Source organism: Marmota monax, unplaced genomic scaffold (genome assembly GCF_021218885.2).
Source record: "Marmota monax isolate L192 unplaced genomic scaffold, Marmota_monax_Labrador192_F-V1.1 WCK01_AAM20220418_F8-fsc00073, whole genome shotgun sequence".
NCBI classification, from domain to species: domain Eukaryota; kingdom Metazoa; phylum Chordata; class Mammalia; order Rodentia; family Sciuridae; genus Marmota; species Marmota monax.
In genome coordinates, this window is record NW_026692846.1 from 9,333,848 (window position 1) to 9,360,314 (window position 26,467).

Consider the following 26,467-nt stretch of genomic DNA (forward strand, 5'->3'; position numbering starts at 1 on the left):
CTTCCTAGCCAGCCCCCTGACAGCCATTAAGCTACTACTTTCTGTCTCGATGGATTTGCCTATTTCAGACTATCATCATTATTTTTAAATTTTATTAGTGAATATCTGATAAAAATTGTATGTATTTACTGCAAACGATGTGATGTTTGTATATATATATATATATATATGTGTGTGTGTGTGTGTGTGTGTGTGTGAAAAGGCGACATCAAGCTAATTAACATATCTATCCTCTCAGACAGTTGTGAGAGCATGTCAGAGTTAGTCTCTAGCAATTTTTAAGTACACATTACATCATTATTAACTACAGTCACCATGCTATGTGATAGACCTGCAGATCTGATCTGATCCCCTCTGATGGTAACTGTGTACCCTTTGTCCAGCATCCCCCCAGCACCCATGTATACCCTCTCATTGTCTTTGAAGGTTGCCTCTTACCCTCACTGGCTAAGATGGTGGGCTTATGCTGACTGTTCATTCGTCTTTGCCAGTTTCCATCCTTGGGTTTTAGCCTAGTTCTCTGGGGCTCAGATCTCTTCTTAGATCTAAAGCAAAGTTTCCCAAAGTGTGGGATGGGGTGGGAAATGCCTGTAGGATCCAGCAGAAATGGACACTGAGTTACATAGGGAGAAGCAGAGGCCCCTCTTCTGATAATCTTCAGAGAACCCAGGAGACCTGCTCAGTCTAGGCTCCTGGTAGCTTTGGGATTCTCAAACACTTGCTGTTTTTTCTTTTAACAAAATTCTTTCCAACAAAGAACAGGTTCAGAGTTTTCCTTCTACCAGTAGTTGGCACAAATTAAATAACTCTATGTTTTCATTGCACTTGTTTTCACATTTGCTATCTCTTTAGGGCATTTAAGTGATGGGTATAAAGTCACCTTTAAAATAAAAGCTCAAAATGAGACAATTTGAAGACAATATTAAGTGACTAAAAGCAAAAAGCTTCTAGGATATGTCCAAGATCTGGGCAATGATGCCTGATGACCAAAGTCTGGAAATCTCCCTTCCAAAGGCAGTATTTAACATGCTCAGAAATTAACATCTAGTTTTCCCATAGTTGGATGTTCAAAATATGTCCAAACAATTTCAAAGCAGTTGGGCCACAGCAGTCCTGCACGTGCATGAGGTATCTTATTAAAATTCTCATGGTTGCCAAATATCTTCTAAATATAAAATACCAAACCACCCCACTCCCAAATCAGTAATTAGTCAACCTGGTGCACAGGACTTTGAAATCTCTCATCTCCGCTATCAGCTGTAATCAAATTTTCCCCAGACTTCTCATTTTCTGGATTTACCCAAGGCCCCGTGACTTTTATCAGCAATTTACTTTTCTCTGGAAATGTAGCCTAGTTAGAAGACTCCAGAAGAATTCAAAATTAAGTTGTTTTTCTGTTTTCTCTCTGTGCAATAGATGCAATCAAACACTACTTCCCCTGATTTTCTGTCGCTTCATTTTCCAGGCAAGAGAGGATTTTTTTTTTTTTTGCCTATTTCATTTGTCCTCAGTTCACCCCTCCCCAGCTGTGTCAAGACACCTTTTCTCATTAGTTGCAATTCATTCTTCAGCCATGGTGCTTTGCAGCTCCCCAGACCCCAATACTGCAATTTGGGATGTGTTCCCAGTCTGTGAGTCACCCTGAAAGAGAACAGAGAATTCACACAGGGAGGACTGAATTGGACCTTCCTCTAGCTCTACTTCGGCTCACCCTAGGACAGGCAAGATGGTCTGTGGCTTTTCTCTAAAACTAATACCCTCCCATAAATATCTTTGTGTGTGTGTGTGTATGCCTGTGTGCATATGGTAAGAACTTGACATGAGATGTATCTTCTTAGCAAACCAGGCGCTGCATTGCATGGCAGCTCTGTAGAAAAATCCATTCACATAACTGAAACTACCATTTACGGGCAGCTTCCATTCCCCCACCCTCACCCACCTCCAGCCATTTTGAATTCTCTGCTTCAGTGAGTTTGGCTTCACAGATTCTCATAGAAAGGGCTTATGCAGGATTTGTCCCTCTGTGACTGGCTCATTTCACTTAGTTCAGTGTCTTCTAGGTTCATACACCTTGCTGGAAATGGCAGACTGCCTTCTCTATGCAGGGCTGAATGACATTCCACCTTTTCTTTACCCATTCTTCTGACAGTGGATGCTTACATTGTTTCCATTCTCGGCCACTGCGGCTAGTGCTGGGTAGAATGGTGCCAGGAAACCTGTGGGGTTGGCAGGAATTCCCCAGGCCAAAAGCCCCGGCTCACTGCGTTAATACCCAGGTTGAGCAGGATGTCAGGTGGAGTCAGGCCCCAATCAGGGCAAGGAGGCCATTCCTTGCCTTAATCAGGTCAGCCTCAGCCTCCTCAGGGGTCAAACAGATCCACTATCTCTGTGATCACCGTAGCCCTACTGTGACAACCTCAGGTTAGGTTTTGGGTAAGGCTATGTGTCTCAAGCTCTCACCTCCAGGGAAACCTCCATCCATTAACATAACCAACCTTACTGAGGGCCAACTATGAGCTGGACTGATTGCTGGTGTCTGGAGCAGCTCAGGTGAACTTTATCTTATGGAAATTTAGTCTAGTCAGGGACACAGATATTAAACAAAGACCACACCATTTACACATTCTATAGTCTGAGTTTATAGGAAATTTATAAAATTGTGATAATGATTTATCCCACCAAGGCAGAGAGCTGGGTGTTTGGACAAGAATAAGTACAACAGGAAAAAGAGACAGGTCTGCACATGCCAGTGCTTCCCAGAGGTGTCGAAGGCTCCAGTGATCAAGACGCCTGTACATTTAGGTCTGGTCTCCCTTTGGCAGGCTTTCAAGCTCACTGTTACTGATACTATGGGCCAGATCATTCTTGGCCCAATAGCCGTGCTGTCCTCCAGAGCAGGTTAGCAGCATCCCTGGCCTCTGCACACTAGTTGCCAATTGCAACCCCCATGGGCTAAATAATGTCAATCAAACACGTTCTGGGATGCAAAAAAAGAAAAAAAAATTGTCTGGGAGGAGAAATCCCCTCATATAACAGGGTAGAGGACTCCTGTTATATGAGGACCCCAAGTATCTCTTGGAGGTCCCCACTTGCTCAACTCTCAAGGACTGGGAATTTCTCAGATCTCACCATTGAGTGAGCATCTCAACGCATGGAGCTCCTCATGCTCGTATGACTTTAATGACTTCAGACTCCCACAGAATAATCTTAGCTCCCAAGTGTGACCCGGGGCCCCTCAAGATCTGATCTTTCTTAGTGGTCCAGCCAGCACCATCTCCCAGGATTCCCCAGGCATGTGCTCCTGTCTGGTGCCTGGGTCTCGCTCTCTGGGAACCCACTGCATCTTCCCTTTCTTCCAGTTCCCCCTCTCTTCTGGCCTTCCTGATGTCACCTTGCCATACAGTGAGGAGGGGATAACAAAGCAACCACGTGGGATGAGATGTGTGCCTAGAAATGTCTGGGAACAGGCTGAGGAGCTCCTGCATGGTAGAGCAATTCCCTGGAGAGTCATTCATTTTTTTTTTTTAAAACCCTTTCCATATGTCCACCAATAAGCTCTGCTCCTTCCCTTCCTTTCTTTTTCATAGAATGTTCTACTTTATAGATGAGGAAACTCGGGGTCAGAAAACCTAGGTCCCATGCCCTGTGTTTCTTGCATGAAGACTTGGGTTCCGTCTTCTGAAGCCAAGTCTTTGGCATTCCCACCAAATCTCACTTTGCTTCTTCTTAACAATGACATCACTTTGCATGTGTCCCCTACCTAATGAACACTCCCTCCTTACCACTTCCCACCAGTGACTCTCATGTGCACAAACACCACCTGGGATTTCTAGCCCCTTTGGGGCACTGTCTTCTCCCTGTATCCCTCTCATTCACCTGAGTGCCCTATAGCATATGGGGAGATAAATATGTACACAGTTGATTTGAGTAATTCTATAGTCATAAAACCAAGACACATACAGGCCATAGAAATAATTCTCTTTTTTAGATAAGAAAAAAATAAGCAGATAGTATAGTTAGAAAAAAACATGTTTATGGGTTTACTTCAGCATTTCCCTAGGGTAAAATAAAGGAGCACAATGTTCTCAGACACCACACCCACTGTCCTAAACTGAAAATCAAGCATGATCTCCTGGGTTCCCCCATTGCCTCCTGCCCTAGGGTTCTCCTTTTCTGCATTGTGGTACATGTTTGCCTTTCCCCTGGAGAGTACCTCCTGGAGAATCTTGTGGTTTGGGGTTGTGAGTTCATCTCCCTTGGGCTTTCTTTGAGAGAATCTGTGCATCTGGGGCTGAGAGCGTTCTAAAACGAGATTTAAGTGTACATCCTAGTGTACATCACAGGACAAGTACCAGTGAAGACTGTTTTGAAATAGTAACTTCTCAGTATAAATTTGGACTTGAAAACCACTTCCTCATAAAATCTTTGGGAGATAGCTGCCTAGACCAAAGGACATGAGCCATCAAGTCCTCTTCCTGAACTTTAAGTGACTTTTTTTCTTTAGCCTCCCCCTTCATTGGGGAAATAGACTCAAATTCTTATAAGAATTCAGTTCTAATTTTATGTCTCTCTTTACACCAAGGCCTTTTCTCTGCTCCCATGGTATCACTGAAACCATAGCCCTTTGGCTTCTAGAAACCCCCACCCTCCAGTGCCGTTTGGCCATGGCTCTTCAGAGCTCTGGGAGTCCTTGCCGTGGCCTCTGGGAATGCATCATTCTTTTGAGCTCAGCCATACAGTTTAAAAAACATCAGTTGGATGTGTGCCATCTTCGACACCAGCTCAGGAAACACCTGTGTCCGAGGCAGGGCTTCTGCCTGCTCTTTGTGAGAGGTTTTGCTTCCAGGTCAATGAGCTCTCCATGGCTCAAATTTTTACTCAAGGTCACAGAAGTAAAGTTTATCCCTGTGTGGGCATCACACAGACCACCAAAGACAGAACAGGGAAGTCCTGCGTGCATTCATGCCAGATGAATCTCAGAGACTTGTAGTGGGTCAGGTGTGGTGCTGAACCTTCTGTGAGGTGGAAGGACATGCCCACTGCAGTCTTCCTGCCTGGAGCTCTGACTTGGGCAATTTGGGACCTTGTAACCCCAGACTCAAATTCAGAGCCAACAATTACATGTCATTCCTTAATGTCCTAATGTTGACGACACCAATCTTCATTAGGAGTTAGCTTAGCAGGTGTGAAACATTATGCTACATGATTTTGAGATGAATTTGATTGACTCTTTTTGAGGTAATGTTAGGCTAACTAAAGGGCTGGTAAAACATATTTATTTATGTGTGGACTCTTGTTTCAAGGGCCACATGTCCTTGAAACCATGTTTGAATTATATAACCCCTTAGATGAAAAAACACATGCTACACAGCATTTTACCCAGCACATCAACATATTTGATAGTGGAAGGTTGTCCTTAGTCCCACCTTCCTCCCACCAGCACACAAGCCACATGAGGACAGAGATGACATCTGTCTGATACTCCATTGTTTCCTAGCAGCTCAGTCAGGTTCTGATCTATATTGGATTAATGCCAAATGAGCCAGTGAGTGAGTTAGAAGAAGGAGTTAGGCGACTATGAATTTTAATGCTACACATATGTGTGGCCTATGCGGTCATCAGGCTTCTTCAAGTCTGTCCATTCACTGCCCCTCATGATGGGTGGGATTTCCTGTCTCCTCTACACATGGGTCTTTGGATAGCCTTTCATGCTTTCTTCTAGGGCCACCTCCATTTCATCATATATCAAAACGTCACCTTATTTTGCCTACATAAAATGCCACAGTTTTATGTGTCTAGTGTAGAGTGTGTACAGTGCTGCCCTTACTCGGGATCATCCCACTGCTTGCAGCAGGAGTCCCTGATGCTCAGCTGAGAGGTTAGTGCCTTTGGTGACCAGTCCTCAGTCTGGCTCCAGCTTCGCCTTCGCCTGGGCTCCCCTGGGTCACTTTGTTCTAACCCCATTGCAACCTGCTTCCTTTGCCAAACCTTTAGGCCTCTGGCCTTGCTTGTATGTGCACTGAGCTACTTCTTTGCAGCTTCAAGAGGGGGACCAATTAGAAAGCCACCTAATGTGCAAGCCTTCTGCCCTACTCCAGCAGTGCATCTGGGTTCCTATTGCTGTGAAGCATGCATAAAGCAGTCACTGAACACACACATGCACACACACTCTGAACCCATCTGCTTTTTCAGGAGGGGATTTTGACTGTTCTTCTCTGATTGACAACCTGGAGAAGCCAAAGGCAGCATCTGTGACAGCCTCCACTTCCAGCCAAATCACATCTCAGCCTCCCAGTGGAAGCTCCCAGGACACCCTTCAGTCCCTGTGGAATGCCCCTGAACGTTTGCAAGAGAACATTGTGGATCATTCACGTGAGTGTTTCTATTAATTAATTTATTTATGTATTGCCATTCCCAAAGAATTCTTCCCTTCCTGGGCCTGACATGGCAGAGGGTGACTGACATGCTCCTAGGTACTGGCATCAACCTGTGGGAGGAGAGTTGGACTGAAGCCTGGGCCAGGGTCATTGTGATGCATTCACAAGGGAGGTCATTGCCTTTAGTATCATATTAGAGTCATCAGAAGCTCTCACCTCCAGGGAAACCTCCATCCATTAACATAACCAACCTTACTGAGGGCCAACTATGAGCTGGACTGATTGCTGGTGTCTGGAGCAGCTCAGGTGAACTTTATCTTATGGAAATTTAGTCTAGTCAGGGACACAGATATTAAACAAAGACCACACCATTTACACATTCTATAGTCTGAGTTTATAGGAAATTTATAAAATTGTGATAATGATTTATCCCACCAAGGCAGAGAGCTGGGTGTTTGGACAAGAATAAGTACAACAGGAAAAAGAGACAGGTCTGCACATGCCAGTGCTTCCCAGAGGTGTCGAAGGCTCCAGTGATCAAGACGCCTGTACATTTAGGTCTGGTCTCCCTTTGGCAGGCTTTCAAGCTCACTGTTACTGATACTATGGGCCAGATCATTCTTGGCCCAATAGCCGTGCTGTCCTCCAGAGCAGGTTAGCAGCATCCCTGGCCTCTGCACACTAGTTGCCAATTGCAACCCCCATGGGCTAAATGATGTCAATCAAACACGTTCTGGGATGCAAAAAAAGAAAAAAAAATTGTCTGGGAGGAGAAATCCCCTCATATAACAGGGTAGAGGACTCCTGTTATATGAGGACCCCAAGTATCTCTTGGAGGTCCCCACTTGCTCAACTCTCAAGGACTGGGAATTTCTCAGATCTCACCATTGAGTGAGCATCTCAACGCATGGAGCTCCTCATGCTCGTATGACTTTAATGACTTCAGACTCCCACAGAATAATCTTAGCTCCCAAGTGTGACCCGGGGCCCCTCAAGATCTGATCTTTCTTAGTGGTCCAGCCAGCACCATCTCCCAGGATTCCCCAGGCATGTGCTCCTGTCTGGTGCCTGGGTCTCGCTCTCTGGGAACCCACTGCATCTTCCCTTTCTTCCAGTTCCCCCTCTCTTCTGGCCTTCCTGATGTCACCTTGCCATACAGTGAGGAGGGGATAACAAAGCAACCACGTGGGATGAGATGTGTGCCTAGAAATGTCTGGGAACAGGCTGAGGAGCTCCTGCATGGTAGAGCAATTCCCTGGAGAGTCATTCATTTTTTTTTTTTAAAACCCTTTCCATATGTCCACCAATAAGCTCTGCTCCTTCCCTTCCTTTCTTTTTCATAGAATGTTCTACTTTATAGATGAGGAAACTCGGGGTCAGAAAACCTAGGTCCCATGCCCTGTGTTTCTTGCATGAAGACTTGGGTTCCGTCTTCTGAAGCCAAGTCTTTGGCATTCCCACCAAATCTCACTTTGCTTCTTCTTAACAATGACATCACTTTGCATGTGTCCCCTACCTAATGAACACTCCCTCCTTACCACTTCCCACCAGTGACTCTCATGTGCACAAACACCACCTGGGATTTCTAGCCCCTTTGGGGCACTGTCTTCTCCCTGTATCCCTCTCATTCACCTGAGTGCCCTATAGCATATGGGGAGATAAATATGTACACAGTTGATTTGAGTAATTCTATAGTCATAAAACCAAGACACATACAGGCCATAGAAATAATTCTCTTTTTTAGATAAGAAAAAAATAAGCAGATAGTATAGTTAGAAAAAAACATGTTTATGGGTTTACTTCAGCATTTCCCTAGGGTAAAATAAAGGAGCACAATGTTCTCAGACACCACACCCACTGTCCTAAACTGAAAATCAAGCATGATCTCCTGGGTTCCCCCATTGCCTCCTGCCCTAGGGTTCTCCTTTTCTGCATTGTGGTACATGTTTGCCTTTCCCCTGGGAGAGTACCTCCTGGAGAATCTTGTGGTTTGGGGTTGTGAGTTCATCTCCCTTGGGCTTTCTTTGAGAGAATCTGTGCATCTGGGGCTGAGAGCGTTCTAAAACGAGATTTAAGTGTACATCCTAGTGTACATCACAGGACAAGCACCAGTGAAGACTGTTTTGAAATAGTAACTTCTCAGTATAAATTTGGACTTGAAAACCACTTCCTCATAAAATCTTTGGGAGATAGCTGCCTAGACCAAAGGACATGAGCCATCAAGTCCTCTTCCTGAACTTTAAGTGACTTTTTTTCTTTAGCCTCCCCCTTCATTGGGGAAATAGACTCAAGTTCTTATAAGAATTCAGTTCTAATTTTATGTCTCTCTTTACACCAAGGCCTTTTCTCTGCTCCTATGGTATCACTGAAACCATAGCCCTTTGGCTTCTAGAAACCCCCACCCTCCAGGGCCGTTAGGCCATGGCTCTTCAGAGCTCTGGGAGTCCTTGCCGTGGCCTCTGGGAATGCATCATTCTTTTGAGCTCAGCCATACAGTTTACAAAACATCAGTTGGTTGTGTGCCATCTTCGACACCAGCTCAGGAAACACCTGTGTCCGAGGCAGGGCTTCTGCCTGCTCTTTGTGAGAGGTTTTGCTTCCAGGTCAATGAGCTCTCCATGGCTCAAATTTTTACTCAAGGTCACAGAAGTAAAGTTTTTCCCTGTGTGGGCATCACACAGACCACCAAAGACAGAACAGGGAAGTCCTGCGTGCATTCATGCCAGATGAATCTCAGAGACTTGTAGTGGGTCAGGTGTGGTGCTGAACCTTCTGTGAGGTGGAAGGACATGCCCACTGCAGTCTTCCTGCCTGGAGCTCTGACTTGGGCAATTTGGGACCTTGTAACCCCAGACTCAAATTCAGAGCCAACAATTACATGTCATTCCTTAATGTCCTAATGTTGACGACACCAATCTTCATTAGGAGTTAGCTTAGCAGGTGTGAAACATTATGCTACATGATTTTGAGATGAATTTGATTGACTCTTTTTGAGGTAATGTTAGGCTAACTAAAGGGCTGGTAAAACATATTTATTTATGTGTGGACTCTTGTTTCAAGGGCCACATGTCCTTGAAACCATGTTTGAATTATATAACCCCTTAGATGAAAAAACACATGCTACACAGCATTTTACCCAGCACATCAACATATTTGATAGTGGAAGGTTGTCCTTAGTCCCACCTTCCTCCCACCAGCACACAAGCCACATGAGGACAGAGATGACATCTGTCTGATACTCCATTGTTTCCTAGCAGCTCAGTCAGGTTCTGATCTATATTGGATTAATGTCAAATGAGCCAGTGAGTGAGTTAGAAGAAGGAGTTAGGCGACTATGAAGTTTAATGCTACACATATGTGTGGCCTATGCGGTCACCAGGCTTCTTCAAGTCTACCCATTCACTGCCCCTCATGATGGGTGGGATTTCCTGTCTCCTCTACACATGGGTCTTTGGATAGCCTTTCATGCTTTCTTCTAGGGCCACCTCCATTTCATCATATATCAAAACGTCACCTTATTTTGCCTACATAAAATGCCACAGTTTTATGTGTCTAGTGTAGAGTGTGTACAGTGCTGCCCTTACTCGGGATCATCCCACTGCTTGCAGCAGGAGTCCCTGATGCTCAGCTGAGAGGTTAGTGCCTTTGGTGACCAGTCCTCAGTCTGGCTCCAGCTTCATCTTCAGCTGACTTCCCTGGGTACTTTGTTCTAACCACATTGCAACCTGCTTCCTTTGCCAAACCTTTAGGCCTCTGGCCTTGCTTGTATGTGCACTGAGCTACTTCTTTGCAGCTTCAAGAGGAGGACCAATTAGAAAGCCGTTCTACTCTGGCAGTGCATCTGGGTTCCTATTGCTATGAAGCATGCATAAAGCAGTCACTGAACACACACATGCACACACACTCTGAACCCATCTCCTTTTCAGAAGGGGATTTCAACTGTTCTTCTCTGACTGACAACCTGGAGAAGCCAAAGGCAGCATCTGTGACAGCCTCCACTTCCAGCCAAATCACATCTCAGCCTCCCAGAGGAAGCTCCCAGGACACCCTTCAGCCCCTGTGGAATGCCCCTGAACGTTTGCAAGAGAACATTGTGGATCATTCACGTGAGTTTTTCATTTATTTATTGATTTATGTATTGCCATTCCCAAAGAATTCTTCCTTTCAGGGCCTGACATGGCAGAGGGTGACTGACATGCTCCTAGCTACTGGCTTCTACCAGTTCAAGGAGAGGTGGACCCAGACCTTGGCCAGGGTCCTTGAGATGTGTTCATAAGGGAGGTCATTGCCTTTGGTATCATCTTAGAGTCATCAGAAGCACTGAATGTACACTGCTTTATTTTTTTTCAAAAACTCTGAAGTTGTGTGATATAATGTTAGGCTCTAACTGAGCACAGGAGAAGAAACACAGGTCCTTGCTGTTTTAGTCTTTATACATAGCAGTATATTTGACTCACACCAGAAGAAAAACAGGAAAATGAGCAAAAGAACATTTTTTTTTGGACCGGCAATTGAACCCAGGGGTGCTTAGCCACTGAGCCACTACTCCAGCCCTTTATTTTTATTTTTTATTTTGAGACAGGGTCTCATTGAGTTGCTTAGGCCTTCACTAAGTCGCTGAGCCTCACTTTGAAATTGTGATCCACCTGTATCAGTCGCCCGAATCTCTGGGATTACAAGCATGTGCCATGGTGCCCAGCAGGAAAAGAATATCCTTTTACAGGATGCCTCTAGTAAGAAAAGGAAAAATATCCAAAATTATTGGCATCTCCTGTCAAAGTGAGTGTGGAATAAGTCCAGCAAGCAATCAAGCCTCTCTTCTCTGGTTCGCCGGAATCAGGCTCTGCTATTGGGCTGGCCCTGTTGCCAGTTGACCAAGAGGCAAAGCCCTGTTCCCCATGTGTTCGCTGTAGTAACTCTGTGAACCACCAAGGAAGAAAGCTGAGCAGCTTACCAAACTCTAAAGTGCAATGGTTTCATGTGCATGTACAGATCATCCCAGTTCTTATCTCATAAAGACGAAAATAGTTCATGTAAATCAATTTGGGCCATGTCTACTAAATGCTCAATGAATGTGAAGTTACGATTATGTGAAGGTGAGATGAAATGGAAACATAATGAATATGAACAAAATCATGAATATGAACCTCATGGGTTATCCCTTCCCCTACAAAGGCCAAGGTTCCCTGCACCCAGGTGCAGCCATTAGATAAGTGTTGAAGTGTTTTGTGAACTCCCTTTCCAGGTGTTGGATTGACAGAGAAGGTGACTTTACTGTCCAGACAGTGGCCAAGTTATCAGTGCCTCACAAGGCTCAGTAGCCACCTCCTCCAGAAAGCTCCCTTCTCTGTGCTCCTCAGGCTCCCAGGGCTTCTCTGTCTCACGCCCACTCCCTGCACTACTGTCGCATGCTTACCTCTGCATGGGAAGCACCCCCATCTTTGGCCTGGGAACTCCTTCAGGATGGGCACTAGGTCACAGTCCTCCACAAATTCCTTGTGCTCTGTGACTGTGGTGGACCATTTAAAAATGTTCCCTCTCCATACTACAGATAAGAGTACTGACTCAGCAAGGCCAAATCAACCTTGGTACTGTTGGCAAAGTTTGGCAAGGAGAAATGGCTGCTCTCTGCTGTCTGAATTGTCAGTGCCACCTGCTGTACCTGGAGCACCCCTGCTCTTCCTCATGGTCCATTAAAGGGTCTTATTTGCCCCTCTGGCCACTGGAGGTGGCCCTGTACTTCCCTAGCACCCAGTATGCACACCTCTAGTCAAACACGCATTTCCCTCCTCCTCCTTGAGCTCTGGATCCTGGAGGGGACAAGGTCTCCATCTTTCTGCAGTCCTTCAAATGTAGGTTCTGAGTGTGTCTTCTCTGCCAGGTGCTATTTCAGGTGCTGGGGGTAGGTGTGTACAGCCTCATCTCTGTCAGTCAAAGCTTTTGATTCTGAAGTCTCGACTCAAAGTGGACTGCTCAGTCATGGAATCTGTGGGTTTACGTTAATGAAAATTCCCAGGCATAGGGTCGAGGAGTCTGTCCATCTCCGTCTCTTCTTGTCTCTTCTTTTCTGTGGGTGTTGCTTTTTAAAGGCCATCTTGCCATCATTTTCCTGGTTGATTTGTACCTGGACTTTTCTAATTTCCAGTTCAGTGGAGTTATGACGGGAGGCCAAGAATTAAGTTTTATTGGCATTTGAAAAGTTTCACCTACATGGAGAAACTGGTCATTTTGTAGATAAGTATGTGAAGCTCCAAAAACCTTGGAAGGGTTTAAATGCTGGGAGGGAAATCAAAGACGCCCACTAGCCCACCCAAACTGTGCACCAGGAGAGAGCAGGAGAGGGGTTCCTCAAGTAAACCGCGGGTGCTGTCCCCTCGATTAGGAAGTGCAGCGTGGAGCCTTGTGGGAGAAACAGAGTGTAGAACAAAAACTTTAATTCAGTGTGAAGAGAATGGTAAGGGAGATGGGAAGGGGTAAGGGAGACGGGAAGGAAGGTGTGGGAATCAGGGGAGGGAAGTTCAGGGCCGGGTGGAGGCTGGAGGCAGGCTTGCCCAAGGGGTTAGACCCGCTTCACCAAAATAGGTACGAAGCAAATGGCTGCTAAAGGAAGGGGCCTGAAAACTGGCCCAAAGTGACACAACCCCTCTCTTTGTGGAACTCATATGTACATCCATTCATCCTTCAGTGTCTAAGTCTAGAGAGATTTGCAGGTTGTCAAGTTGGATTTGTTTCTCTCAGGAAATGTTCTCCAAATTCCACATGAAGTTGGGGGAGGCAAAGAATAGAAACCCACTTTAGAAAGATGGTGGAGGGTTCAATTGAACCCACGATGACTTATTTAATTCACAGTATACATCAATACCATATATTTTCAGCAAATAATTTGCTACTGCTACGTTTTCAATTGCCAGTTTTCAGTATTCCACCCACATGATGGGCTAAGGAATTTTTGTAGCTGATTCAATCCTCATTCATAGCTTAAATAGCAAAAATAAATACATTCATAAAGTCATTCCAAGTTTCAAACAACTGTTGTAAAACTGAGCTTTGGAAGCATTTGGCAAAAAAAAATAAGTTGAGGTCTGTTTATAGATTCCTTCAAGTTTTCTGTAGTAATCTTTAAGCCAGCTCCACTTCTCTTTAGGTAATTAGGGTCCCACTGAGGTTCATGATTGACTGAACTCTCCTGCTTAGAAGTGCTGGAGGATCTGTAGCCACTTCCACTGTGGCTCAACAGCACTGAGATGTTCTGCGGATTGTGGAGAGTTTTGCAAGGACAAACTCTTTCATAATGTATGTTCTCTGTTCTGGTCTGTAGAGACTGCCAGTATGCAAAGCTGCAATTGTCTTTCCCTGCCCCACTTCAGACAAAACATTATGTTCTGTCTAGATGTGGTTTCTACATCTTGGCTCTGGCGTCTCATCGCTGTGTGACCTTGGATCATTTGTCATTTCTCTCAGTTTGGTCTTCTTGCTTGCAGAGCTAAGACAATGTTGCCCACCTCACCTAGTTGTTGTGCTGACTAAATGAACTGATGTGTGAAAGTTATTGGTGAATTAAAAGGCCCTCTACTGATTTTAGGCATTATGATTGTTTGTACCATCATTGTCATCATCATTCTGACATTAGCATAAACTCCACAAAGCCTTTGCCTGACATTAAAGCAACAGGCAACCCTGAAGTGTGTAACATAGTCTTTTATAGTGATAAACAAAACTGATAATTTGCCTAATTGTCTAATGAATGGCCCTGTATAACGTTAGGTGATTTTATATCATTACTTATGACAAATTGCTTGTGTTAGTCAGCTTCTCACCACTGTAACCAAAATACCCAACAAGAACAACTGAAAGGAGAATAAGTTTATTTTGGTTCATGGTTTCCAGTGTTCAGTCCAGGTTCCACAGATTCCGTTGGTCTGGGTCCCAAGTGAGGCAGAACATCATGACAGGAGGGTATGGTAGAGGGATGCTGTCCCATTTATGGTGGCCAGAAAGCACAGAGAGCAAGATTGGGTGCGTGCACCAGGGACAGGCCCCCAGTGACACACCTCCTCCATCCATGCCCCACCTCTGAACATTCCTGCTTTTACACAGAGCTTTAACAGGGACATCTCATATCCAAACCCTAGCATTGCTTAAGATGACATGCATTTGATGTGTGTGTGTATGTGTGTGTGTGTGTGTGTGTGTAGAGAAGGTTTAGTATTATTTTTTTGTTGTTCTAAGATGATTTAATCAGCCATGATTTCTGATCCACTAATTTGTGTTCTTCCTATTAGAAACCAGTGTGTTTCCGGGTGTCTCCTTTCAGGCAGTGCTGCTTACAGCAGGCTTCATCATTTCTCTATGTGCAAGGTAATTCAGATTTTATTTTCATGCAGCAGTATTTCATAATTAAAGGAGTGTAGCTGATGATTTCCTTGCCTTATTCCTCAGAGCATTTTTAGGCAGCTCTGTGGTCAAGATCTGTTCATGTATCTATCATGGTGTCTTTTTTATCTCTTCCCTCCCTCCTCTCATCCTCTAGCAAAGCACACAAAAGCCAGTGTGTCTCGCTTAAAATTGGATTCTACCATGTGTATCCTTTGTGTAAAGTCTCAGCGACTCCTACTACAGATAATCCAAGTGTCCCTTCTCAGAATCCGAGAGCACTTGAAGTCCCCAGTAGTGCACTCCTTTTTTCCAATTGTAATTTTTTTGTCCTACATTATGTTGATCTAAAAAAGAATAATCAGTAAGAGATTCTCCAAAGAATAACAATGCATCAGGACTGGCAGTGTTTCGATGGGAACACTTGTGCCATCATCAACTGAACATATTCAAATAGATGGAAGCCGGGGAGGTTTTTAAAGGCAAAAATGAAGAGGATAACAGTCGATATTTTGAAACAATAATCTTTGACCACAATGGCTAGTAGTAATGGTGACGTCAGTCTGAAGTTGAACAGAGTTCCTGGACAAATGTCCATAAGAAGTACTTTTTTTGTATAAGATTGTGTCTTGTAGTTCCGGCAGAGTGTTGTGATAATTACTACTTTTGTTAGAGTTGACACAAGTGACTCCATCTTGATTCTGACAACATTCACAGTCTTTTTACAGATGAAGGGTCAGTTTCAGGGAAGTCCACTCAGAGCATGTGGGACTGCAGCTCCTTTCTGACTACAGCTGTCTCTGCTCTGTTGTCTTTCCCCTGTGTCCTTGCCCTGGCTTCTTTCTTTGCCCAGCCACTGCAGGACAGTGAACAAGCCCCTTTGGCCCTAAATCTAGTCATGCCTCAGGGCCTTGGCACTCGCTGTTTCTTCTGCTTAGCACAAGTCTTCTACAGACAGCCTCATAACATGTGACTTCACTTCTTTGTGGAATCTGTTCAAATGTCATATCATCCTGGGGGCCTTTCCTGACAACCCTGCATGGGCAGCACACCCGTTTGTCACACACACTCCTTGCTTCACTTTTCTTCAGAGCCTTGACCACCACCTCCCTGTCTTAGGTTCACTTCTCTAAATATTAATGACCTACCTGTCCCTTCATGAATATGAGTGACAGTGTCAGAGATGCAGTGTGCCTCCTCCACTTCTGAACCCCAATGCCAGGGGCTTGTCAATATTTGCTGGACCAATGAAGCAAAGACGGCTGGTCCGGAGCTTTGCAGTCCTCACTCTTAGCAGATGCTGCCTTCTCTCAAGGGCTGCCACTCAAGGGTCAGACACCTCGACAAGCTGCTTTTTAAACACCAAGTTCCAGATCCTGTCCCTGGAGACACTGATTTAGGTCTAGTGAGAAGTGGAATTTTAAAACAAGCTTCCCAGTTAATTATGAGGTTTGAGAAGCAATTTTAGAGTACAATGGGACCAAGAGAACAAGAAGGGGGAGGTCCTAGGGTTAAAAATAAATTTGCAAAACTCTGCATTGTGCGTCCCACGTTGGAAGAGCACAACGCGCTCCATCAGAACGGTGGCCCAGAGAGATGGCTCAGCAGCGGGATTATTATCGTGTTTCTTAGGCTGATTTATGTGAACCCTCCCTGCTTTAGAGGTAGAGCTTTACCCTCCAACCCTGGAGGGGTGAACTGTTTTTAGAAACTAGCTTCCAAAAATGGAGTAAGGAAAGGGGAAGGGCAACTTCACTGTGGCAACACCTGGCCAAAGCCGCCTCGGGTGCCTGGGACAATGCAGTGGGCAAGGTACTCCACTCTATGGTCCTCCAAAACCCAGTCATGTGAAACTTAGGCAGAGAACCCAAACTAGGGGATCTTCTCCACATGATCTGAGCAGTTTCACTCAGATGGAGGTCATTGAAGCCAAGCTGTCACAGCGCAGAGCAACCAAGGAGACCTGATGACCAAACACAGTGGGGAAGGCTGGATGGGAGCCTGGAACAGGAAGGGGAAGTAGGGAAATTAGGACATTCAAATGAAGCGTGGAGTTAATAGTCAGGTACCAGCGTTGGTTCTTTAATTGTGATGAATGCAGGATAGTATATAAGATGCCCGTAATAAAGGGAGGTGGTTGAGAGAAACCTGGGAGCCCTCTGTACATACTATTCAATTTTTCTATTTATCTAAATTATTATATAAAACAAATAACTCAATAAATGGGCAAAGAAGAAATATAAATGGCAAACATATATGAAAAAAATGTTCAACATCTCTAGCAATTAGGGAAATTTAAATCAAAACTACATTGAGATTTCTTCCCACTGCAGTAAGAATGGCAATGATCAAGAATACAAATAATAATAAGTGTTGGTGAGGAATCTGAGAAAAGGCACAGTCATACATGGCTGATGGAACGGCAAATCAATGACTCTGGAAAGCAGAGTGGTGATTCCTCAAAACACTAGAAATGGAACCACCATATGACCCAGCGATCCCGCTCCTCAATAAGTATCCAGTACAGCTAAAATCAGCATACCGTAGGGTTTCAGCCACATCAATGTGTATAGCTGCATAATCCATAATAGCCAAGCTATGGAACAAACCTAGGCGTCCTTCCGCAGAGGGATGGATAAAAAAAAATACGGTCTATACACACAATGCAGTATAACTCAGATGTGAAGAAGAATAAAATCACGGCATTTGCTGGTAAGTGGATGGAACTGGAGAACATCGTGCTAAGTGAAATAAGCCAGTCCTCAAAAGTCAAAGGTTGAATATTTTCTCTGATATGTGGAAGCTAATCCAAAATAAGAAGAGAGAGAGGAGAAAGCAGAAGAAGGGGGCCTGGAATTCCATCAAAATAGAAGAAAGACCAGTGGAACAGAAGAAGGGGATGGAGGGGGAAGGAGAAGGGACATGATAAGAGGATATCAGTGGAATAGCTCTGACCTAACTCTCTTATGTACATATATGAATATACCACAGTGAATCTCACCATCATGGACATCCATGAGACACTGATTTAAAAAAAATAGTTTATTTAAGAATCATTTAACAAAAGAGCTAATGATATGAGCAAAAGCATGAATGTGTCTTTTGGATATGTTGACGTATTACTCAGCCATGAAGAAGAATGAAATCTTGGCATTTTCTGGTAAATGGATGGATCTGGAGAACATCATGCTAAGTGAAATAAGCCAGACCTAGAAATTTAGAGGTTGAATATTTCCCCCATATGCAGAAGCTAGATTAAAATAAGGGGAAAAGGAGAGAATTCCATGAAAATAGAAGGGAGAACAGTGGAGCAGGGAAGGGGATTGATAGGATTGATGGCGAGGAAGCAGAGATGGGAAAAGAGAGGAAGTGTGGAATGAAATTAACCAAATTATGCTATACATATGTGAGTATTCCACGGTGAATCCCACCTTTACATATATCTATAAAGCACCTAAAAAACAATAAATACTGGAATACTGGAAGACCAGTAGAGTGGAGAACAGGGGGCAGGAGTCGGGGAGGGAAAGAGGAAGACTAGGGATTGAAATGGAGCAAATTATATTCCATGCATGCATAATTATGTCAAATGAGCCCCACTATTATATGTAACTACCCTGCACTAATAAAAGCTCTTAAAAAGAAAAATGAGAAAATATATATCTCCAACAGCATATTTGAAATGGTTATATTGAAATAAAAGAAGTTATGAAAAAAAATGATAGACACAAAGTCTGTAGGATGACATTTATGTAGAATTCAATAGAAGACAAAGCTTATGAATTATTATAGATGTAAAAATAGTGGTTAAACTGGAAGAAACAACAAAGGAACCTTCTAGGTTGCTGAATATATTCTATATCTTAATCTAGATAGCATTTACAGGGGCTTATGTTAAAATGTCAAAATCAAAATGTGCAATTTTTATTCTCTACAGTGCATACCTTAGAGCTCAGTTTAGAGAAAAAAGTTGTAGAAAATCATAGAAGAGATATTGGAAAAGACAGTCATCAAATTTTAATCATGAAGGGTACTGGGTAGTGGCTTTTTAAAAATGACGTTTTCTTCTCCTTTGTACTTATTTTTTTTAATCTTAAATTATTTACATTTTGAAAATCAAAATCACCAAGGAATTATTCTTTTCTTAAAAAAATAACTACCCTGAGATACAATCACCCATCAGATTGGAAAAATCCAAATATTTGATCACATATTTTTGGCAAGGCTGGGAGGTAGCAGATGCGCTTCTACATTCCTGGTGAAATTTTTAATCATTAATACTTAAAATCCCTTAACTAGGGCATTTTGGCAATTTCTTTGAAACTTAAGGATGTCCCATTTGACTAGGCTATATTCTTCCTGGGAATTTATCTTGAACATACAATAGTACTTGTGAAATATTTATAGAAGGCTGTTTGCTGTATCTTAAAAAGTTTCTTATTTTATTTTGGTATTTATTTTTTTTAAGTGTAGTTTTTTAGTGCACTCACAAAGTTATGCCACCATCACCACTTCCTAATTCCATTTAATCACTGAAAAAAGAGCCCATAGCTGGGCATGGTGGTGCACCTCAATAATCCTAGCAACTCTGGAGCCTGAGACAGAGAGCAATCCAGGTTCAAGGCCAGCCTCAACAACTAAAATAATTCTCTGTGCTTCCTTAGATGAATGCTCCTCCTCCCTAAACTCCCAGAAACCACTTATCTGTTTGCTGTTCCTATAACCTTATCTTTTCCCAGAATTCTTTAAGAATGTAGTTATTCAGTATGTAGCCTTTTTGCCTTACCTTCTGTCACATAGCAAAATGCATTTAAGATGAATTCATATTGTTGCATGAATTAATAGCTCATTCCTTTTTATTTTTATGGTAAATCTAGAAGTAACCATTGCAAAAAATAAAGCAAGGAAAAGAGGATAAGGGGTAGAAATAAAAGCTTGGAATTTACATTGAATTTTACTCCACGTGGAACCATAGTTCTCCCCACCACTCCTGTCTGCTTTCGCTTCCTTACTTTTCCAGAAAAAAAAAAAAAAACTTTCTCTCATAGGGTATGTTGTTAACATATGATTAATGCAGAAATCTTTTCACCTTCTCTGCGACGCATCCTTCTTGTAAGAAGAGGTACCAACCTACAGCAAGAAGAAATGTGTCATTCTAACAGCCCAGTTCATAGACGTACCATGGATTGTTTATATATTCACCTGTCGAAAGCATCTTTGTTGCTTCCAGTTTTTGACAAATTTGGATAAAGTTTTGACAAGAAAACCTTTTCTTTCTTTTTTTTTTTAATAGAGACAGGGTTTCAATTCAGTTGGGTATGCAGTAGAGAGAGTGATTGCTGGGTGACAAGAGGAGCTGCTTTGCAAGAAATTACCAAACATCTTCCAAATTGTTGTGCCACTTCACTCAGATCAGCAATGAATGAGAGTCCTTGTTGCTCTGCATCTGTCTACGTTTGTTGTTGTCATTTTGGGGGAGCTTTAGCCATCGTCATAGGTATGGAGAGGAGTCTTGCTGTTTTAATTTGCATTACTCCAATGACAAATGACACTGGGCATAGCTTCTTATATGTATTTGCCATATGAATACCTTCATTGGTGAGGTGTCTGATGTCTGTTCAGATCTTTCACCCATTTTTAAGTAGGTTGCTTTATTATTATAGAGTTTTAAGTGCTCTTTATATATTGTGATTAGAATTTCTTTGTCAGATATATTATTTGCAAATATTTTCCACAAAACTATACCTTGTCTTTTCACTATCTTACCAGAGTCTTTCACAGAGAGGACTTTTAAAAATATTTTTTCATAAAATCCAATTAATTGATCTTTTTTGAGAGATTGGGGACTTAGTGTTGTATTTAAAATCTTATTGCCAAACACAAGGTCACATAGTTTTTCACCTTGTATTACACTAGAAGTTATATATTTTTACAGTTTACATTTTAGTCTATCATTCATTTTAAGTTGGATTTTGTGTGAGATATGGTAAATATGTGGAGGTTCATTCTTTTGCACGTGAATAACCAATTGTTCCAATATCATTTGTTGAAGAAACTACTCTTTCTCCATTGAATTTCCTTTGCATTTCTGCTAAAATCAGTGGCAAAATACCCTTGGGTTGGATCCCCAGTACTACACACACACACAAGTTAATTTACTAGCCAAGCATGGTGGCACATGCCTGTAATCCTAGCAGTTTGGGAGGCTGAGGCAGGAGGACCGTGAGTTCAAAGCCAGCTTCAGCAACTAGTGAGACCATAAGCAACTCAGCAAGATCCTATCTCTAGTTAAAACATAAAAAAGGGCTGCGGATATTGCTCAGTGGTTAACACCACTAGGTTGGATCCTCAGTACAAAAAAAGAAAAAGAAAAAAGTAAATTTTACTGCATCCATATGGGCCTATGTCTGGGCTCCCAGTTCTCTTTCGTCGATTTATTTGTCTATCCTTTTTCCAATACTGAATCTGTATTATTGTAGTTTTATAGTAAATCTGGAAATTATAAGTCTATTTAAGTCTAAAAGGCCATCATGCATGTTGGAAATGCATAATTACATGCTAAGTGGCAGCGATCCTGTTGTTTCAGATGGTGGATTGGAGGAGTATTATCCAATGTCTTCACGTGCATGCTGGTGATAACAATTGCTTGTAAGTAACAGTTTTGCAAACTGCTGCTCTGATTTCATTTGAATTTTGGTCATTTAAATTATTTAACAATGTTTCTCCCTTCCGCCCCAGATGTTGTCCAGTCATTGTTCCTCAGCCTCGCCAGCTATTTCAAAGCCACCACCCATGCCTGGTGAGTGTTGCCTGCACTATTCTCTTCCTCCGAACAGAGATGCCAGGCTGGCACCTGATATCTGAGAATGGTTTCTGCTGAGTAATAGTTGGCAATGACTACATATAGAAAAGATCCTGATTGTTCTTCCTGAACAATATTTTCAGTCAATCTGATAGTATCATCCCGCCTCCCAAATTCTTCCATCAAAATTGAATTAATTTTTAAGGCAGAAGGACTTAGGAAATAATATGAAAATAAGTGGCCTTTCCAATGATTTTGAAAGGGGCTTTTAAAGACTCATAGCCCTGCACTTTATAAATACTCACTTTAAGAGACCTTTATCTTATGTTATTCCAAACGGCTGGCAAACTGCCCACTAGATGTTCTGTTATGAACTGCAATTCCTCTGCCGTCTCTAACCCACTAATGATGCCCCTGTGTGCTGGATGCTCTGGTGCAGCATATTTCAAAGGATGAGATGCTCTCAGGACTCTAGACAGTCCACACCGTGCCATCCCACTGCAAGATGGCCCATGTCAATTACTTTCTCCCACAGCTTGGAGGTGGAGGTCTGCAATTCAAATTAGTTGATTGGTCTTTGCTCCGGACACTGCGATTCCCTGTTTTTGAAATCTTTGTATTAAATATGAAATCAAAATGGGATTGAATGAAGATTTATTTTGTTTACCACTCTGAGCAATATAGATTTACTGACACTTTGAGTGACACTTCCAATAATTTCTAGGCCATTCAGGCATCTTGGGGACAGTCACTGATAGAGCTAAGTTTTGTTTAACCTGATAGTTAGGAAACCGGGTCTGGGAATCAACAACAACAACAAAAATTCTTATTCTAAAACCCTTGCAAATTAATGACCTTTGTGTAAAACTCTTCTAAGATACCCACGTTCCTTCCTCAGACTGCAGGTTTCTTTCTAGATCTATGCACAAGCTCTAGGTATGCCTGACCCTGACATTCACTGCAGGTCTGTGCTCAGATCTGTACACAGAGGTGACCATGAATCAGGACTAGACTACCAGAAATGAATAGTCAAAAGATTGTCATTCAAGATCTATATTAAAACCCGACTTCCAGAAGAGAAACCATGATCATAGTTTGTCAGACAGTGAGACCTGTATGAATTCCTTCTCTCTAGCTCTTTAGATTGGCTTGTACAAGTAATTAGAAAGACAGTTATCATTCTGTAGGGAAGCTCTAGGTGAAGGCAGAGTTTCTCAAAGTGTGCATGGGACTGTTTGTTCTAGAACCAGCAGGAGAGTTGATCTAAATCACAGGGTCTGAATCCTGGTTCCAGACCTTCTGAATCAAAGTTTGGGGGTGAGGGAATGGTCTTCATTTTTAACAGACTCTCCAGGAAATTCTTTGATCATTAATTATGAGAATCTTGGGAAGACAGTTCCTAAAATGCTTTACCCCCTTGATTTCTGAAGTAGCAGTTCTTAACCTGCCAGATCTTTACTGAGAATTAGACTCTGTTCTGTTCTACCTGGGATGCCCAGTTCAGCTTAGCTGACATTCATGGAGTCTCTACTATGGATGACAAGGTTGCAAAACCAAGATATTGGCCAGGCTTAAGAGTTCAGAGTCTGATGAGAGTAACACACATGTAAAGGGCAAGATAGAGTTGAATTCTAATGGTAAGTGCAAGTGTGGAGCTGGCATAGAGGCCAAGGGAACAGCAGGAGGGAGAATTCTCTATACTAGCAGGGACAGGGATTGCAGGCTGGGAGGGCTTCCTGGAGGAGAAGGCACGGTTCTCTACAGGTTACTCAGTACCTTCTGCTGCTTTGAGCTCCTTGCTGTTCTCTACTGAAAACAGCAACTCAGGACCACATTTATTTCCTACATAAGCATTCTCATCTACAGCCTCACTTCTAGAATAGGATTTCTTCTTTGATTATTTATGTACATAATTTGACTTCTTTCATCCCCTCTCCATATTTTCCGGTTTCCCACCCACCTGGTCTCGAATACACACACTCTTGCATTTGAGATCTGTGGAAAAGGACTGTTGACTCCCATTTTTGTATTCACCCCCGTGCCTTGAAACTCATAGGCACTCCATAAATATTCATCAAATTGAAGGTATGCACAGCATCATTTCTTGAAGTACTTCCTTTATAGCAAGAGCTCTGTGCCTGCGTATTAAAGATTTTGCCAGCCTCTTTCTCTTACATAAACATATCCAGAGCTAACAAGCCAAATACATGATTATTCATACCAAGAGTCAAGGAGGACTCAAGCCTCCTCTGACACCACTGAGGAGACTCTAAGGAAGTGGCCGGTGAGCACCAAGTGGGGTTCAGTGAACAGGAGCCCAGCAGCCCTCCACGCCCTTCCTGCTCCCTGGGAGCTCAGATGAGAACAGCTGCCTCTTCTTCAACGTTTTGTTCTCTTGGGGTCATATCCCGTTCCCTTTATCAGGAAATTCTATTCCAACTGCCTTCTTCTTTCAGTTCAAAGCCTGCCTTCGTGGGGCTATTTATCTTGTTCACCAATGTCAGGAGCATCCCTTGAAAATAAAGACGCCCAGGTATCTATCCCCTGTCGCCAACACTGTGTTAGCTTCGGGTGCACGTGTTACATGTTTACCACCTCCTAGTAAGAAAAGGAGCCCCATTTGTTCCATCCACTGTTAGATAGAGTAAGTTATTTCCAAATACTTGGTGGGTGAATGAATCAACTTTAGGGAATGAAAATGCAGGGGAAACCCACAGGTATCCTCTAAGCTGTTCTATTGGGAGTGGACGAGAAAACAGGAAAGGGTTTATTAACTAAGTATCAAGCTGGATTTAGGGGTGACAACCTCCCTGGTCTTTCAGAGGACAGAACATCGAGAACTTGGGAGAAAACAAAAACAGAAAGTTACTTTGAGGCTCCATCCAGTCTTCCTAGTTGTGACTATTTCAACTAGTTTTGCATGTGTGTGATTAGACATCGCATTTCCTATGCATGTAGATGAATTATGCATTTCTTTTCTCCTTTCTCCAATCTAGGTTTGCCAGAATTTGACAACCATTTAGGAATGCCTCTGATGAATCTCTTGCATCTGAATATCCGGAAATTGTCCAACTGGCAGTCTGCTTGGAATTGACTGTTATATTTGCAAGGGAGTAAGCAGCTGGATGATGGAGGGGGAAAAAAACAAATTTGGCTATGGGACTTCTGTTTAAACCCTCAGTTTCCCCTCACAATAGTAACATGCTTATGAGAATCATATGAATTTGCTTTTCCTTTGCGAACACTGGCGGTTGAAAAGGAAAGGATGAGGGTGGGTGAGAGAGAACAGTGCGCTGGAGTGAATGGCCCTGTCATTCCCTCAGGCCCTGGTTCTCAAGCTTTAATTTTCACTGGAGAATCCTGTGTGGGGCTTGTAGAAGGGTGGATTCCTGGGTGTGCCAGCCCGTGGGAACCTGTGCCTTACTGTCCTGCTTTAATTGGCCACTGAAAATAAGTGCATGTAATCAATTCCAGCTGGGAAGTAAAGAAATGCAGTTTGCACATTCAGTGTCACGTTGTGCCAGTTGGTCCTTCTTTCCACACCGAAACTTTCTGTCCTCTAAGTGGGTTAGGGACATTCAGTTGCCCACCAAGGTGACCTGGACCGACCTGTAACAAAAGAATATCACCGTGTCTTGGTTCGACTGGGAAAAGGCTGAATGTCCCATGTGACACTGCAGATGTCCTCAACACCCAGCAAAGGTCTGGAGTGCACACCTTGGGAATCTGAGGCGTTGCTGAAGCCTTTGTCAAAATCCACTGTGTGTTTGATTCTACAGTCTCACTTATTCATCCACTTAGTAAATAGGTATTTAGTCCAACCATGTGCTGAAAGCCAGGCTTGCTGGTGTTGACAACAAAGAAGACAGATGAGGCCCTGCACCTGTGAGATGATGTGTGTAGGTAGGCTCCGGTCACTCTAAAACAGGTGGGACAGCCATTTTTAAAAGCTTTTATTGTAAAAATACAGAAAGCAAGGTTAAACAAAGTGTGAATTAATAAATTATTATAGGGAAAAGACCCTTTTAAGAATCAAACATGAAAAGAGACAAAACCTAGCTAGCCATATGGCAGGCTTCAGGTTTCCTTGGAAAGCCCCACCCTGGGAACTCCCACTGTCCTTATTTCCATAGTAATTACTTCTATACCTTACCTCTATTCCCTCTCCACTGTGCACCCTCCAGACCAACACACAGCCCTTCCTGTTGTTGGCTGGTTGGTCTCACGTGTCTTTGAGGTCTCTTTAGTGCATTGGTTCCTCCACCAACCTCCACCCCGTCCCCAGCCTTTGAAGTTTGTTTCTGATGGAAACTGGATCCTCTGTCTTGTGCTCTGTCTTGTGGCTTCCTCAGCTGGAGTTTTGCGGGTTGCATTCCTGTGGTGAAGTCCAGCGTTTCCTTCAGTCTCCCACATTTCCTGCCAATGGATGGTTGATTTTAAAGCTTCATCATTTTTAGTTTTGGGTTTTCGGGGGACAACTTTTTCAAGGGTGGTGTCGAAGTCTTCATCAAAAGGGACACAGTATCTATGCCCATCAGTAGCCATTTCTGCTCAATGCTTAGACCTTTACCGTTTTAAGGATGGAAAAGTGATGAAATTCTAGTTCAACTATATCTTCTTTATTGATTCGTGGGGCTGTCTGTACAGGGAAACATCTACCGTCTGATTACCCAGTGTTCAGATGTTATAGGAAAGGGGCATGAATGCCCACCTCTCTCCCCTTATTTACCTTTTTCAAATCAGAGTTAGTTCCTTAGCATCTTTCAAGGGTGGTGGGATGGTATGTGTGATCATTTTATATGTGTGAAGGAATTCTGGTTCGTATGTAGATTTGTGCAGAAAGTGTGCCTCTCAGCTTCCAAACTCTGCATACTTTATCCCTCAACAAGATGCCAAAAAGGTTGGGAAAGTAGAT

General features: G+C 43.1%; 1 protein-coding gene across 14 annotated transcripts in view; it reads left to right on the forward strand.

The window, feature by feature from the left end:
* Positions 1-25,059, forward strand: part of Tmem71 (transmembrane protein 71) — a 39,680-nt gene extending 14,621 nt beyond the window's left edge. For 4 of the 14 annotated variants that reach the window (XM_046449144.2, XM_046449142.2, XM_046449143.2 and 1 more), the window contains exons 6-10: positions 6,193-6,372; positions 10,304-10,483; positions 14,660-14,735; positions 21,337-21,398; positions 24,549-25,059. In XM_046449144.2, the coding sequence (XP_046305100.1) occupies positions 6,193-6,372; positions 10,304-10,483; positions 14,660-14,735; positions 21,337-21,398; positions 24,549-24,646 (596 nt within the window). In that variant the 3' untranslated portion in view covers positions 24,647-25,059. Of the gene's footprint in view, positions 1-6,192; positions 6,373-10,303; positions 10,484-14,659; positions 14,736-20,043; positions 20,248-21,336; positions 21,399-21,488; positions 21,550-24,548 lie in introns of those variants that run through there. The other 10 variants (XM_046449152.2, XM_046449151.2, XM_046449150.2 and 7 more) reach the window with 8 other exon arrangements.
* The last annotated feature ends 1,408 nt before the right edge of the window (positions 25,060-26,467 follow it).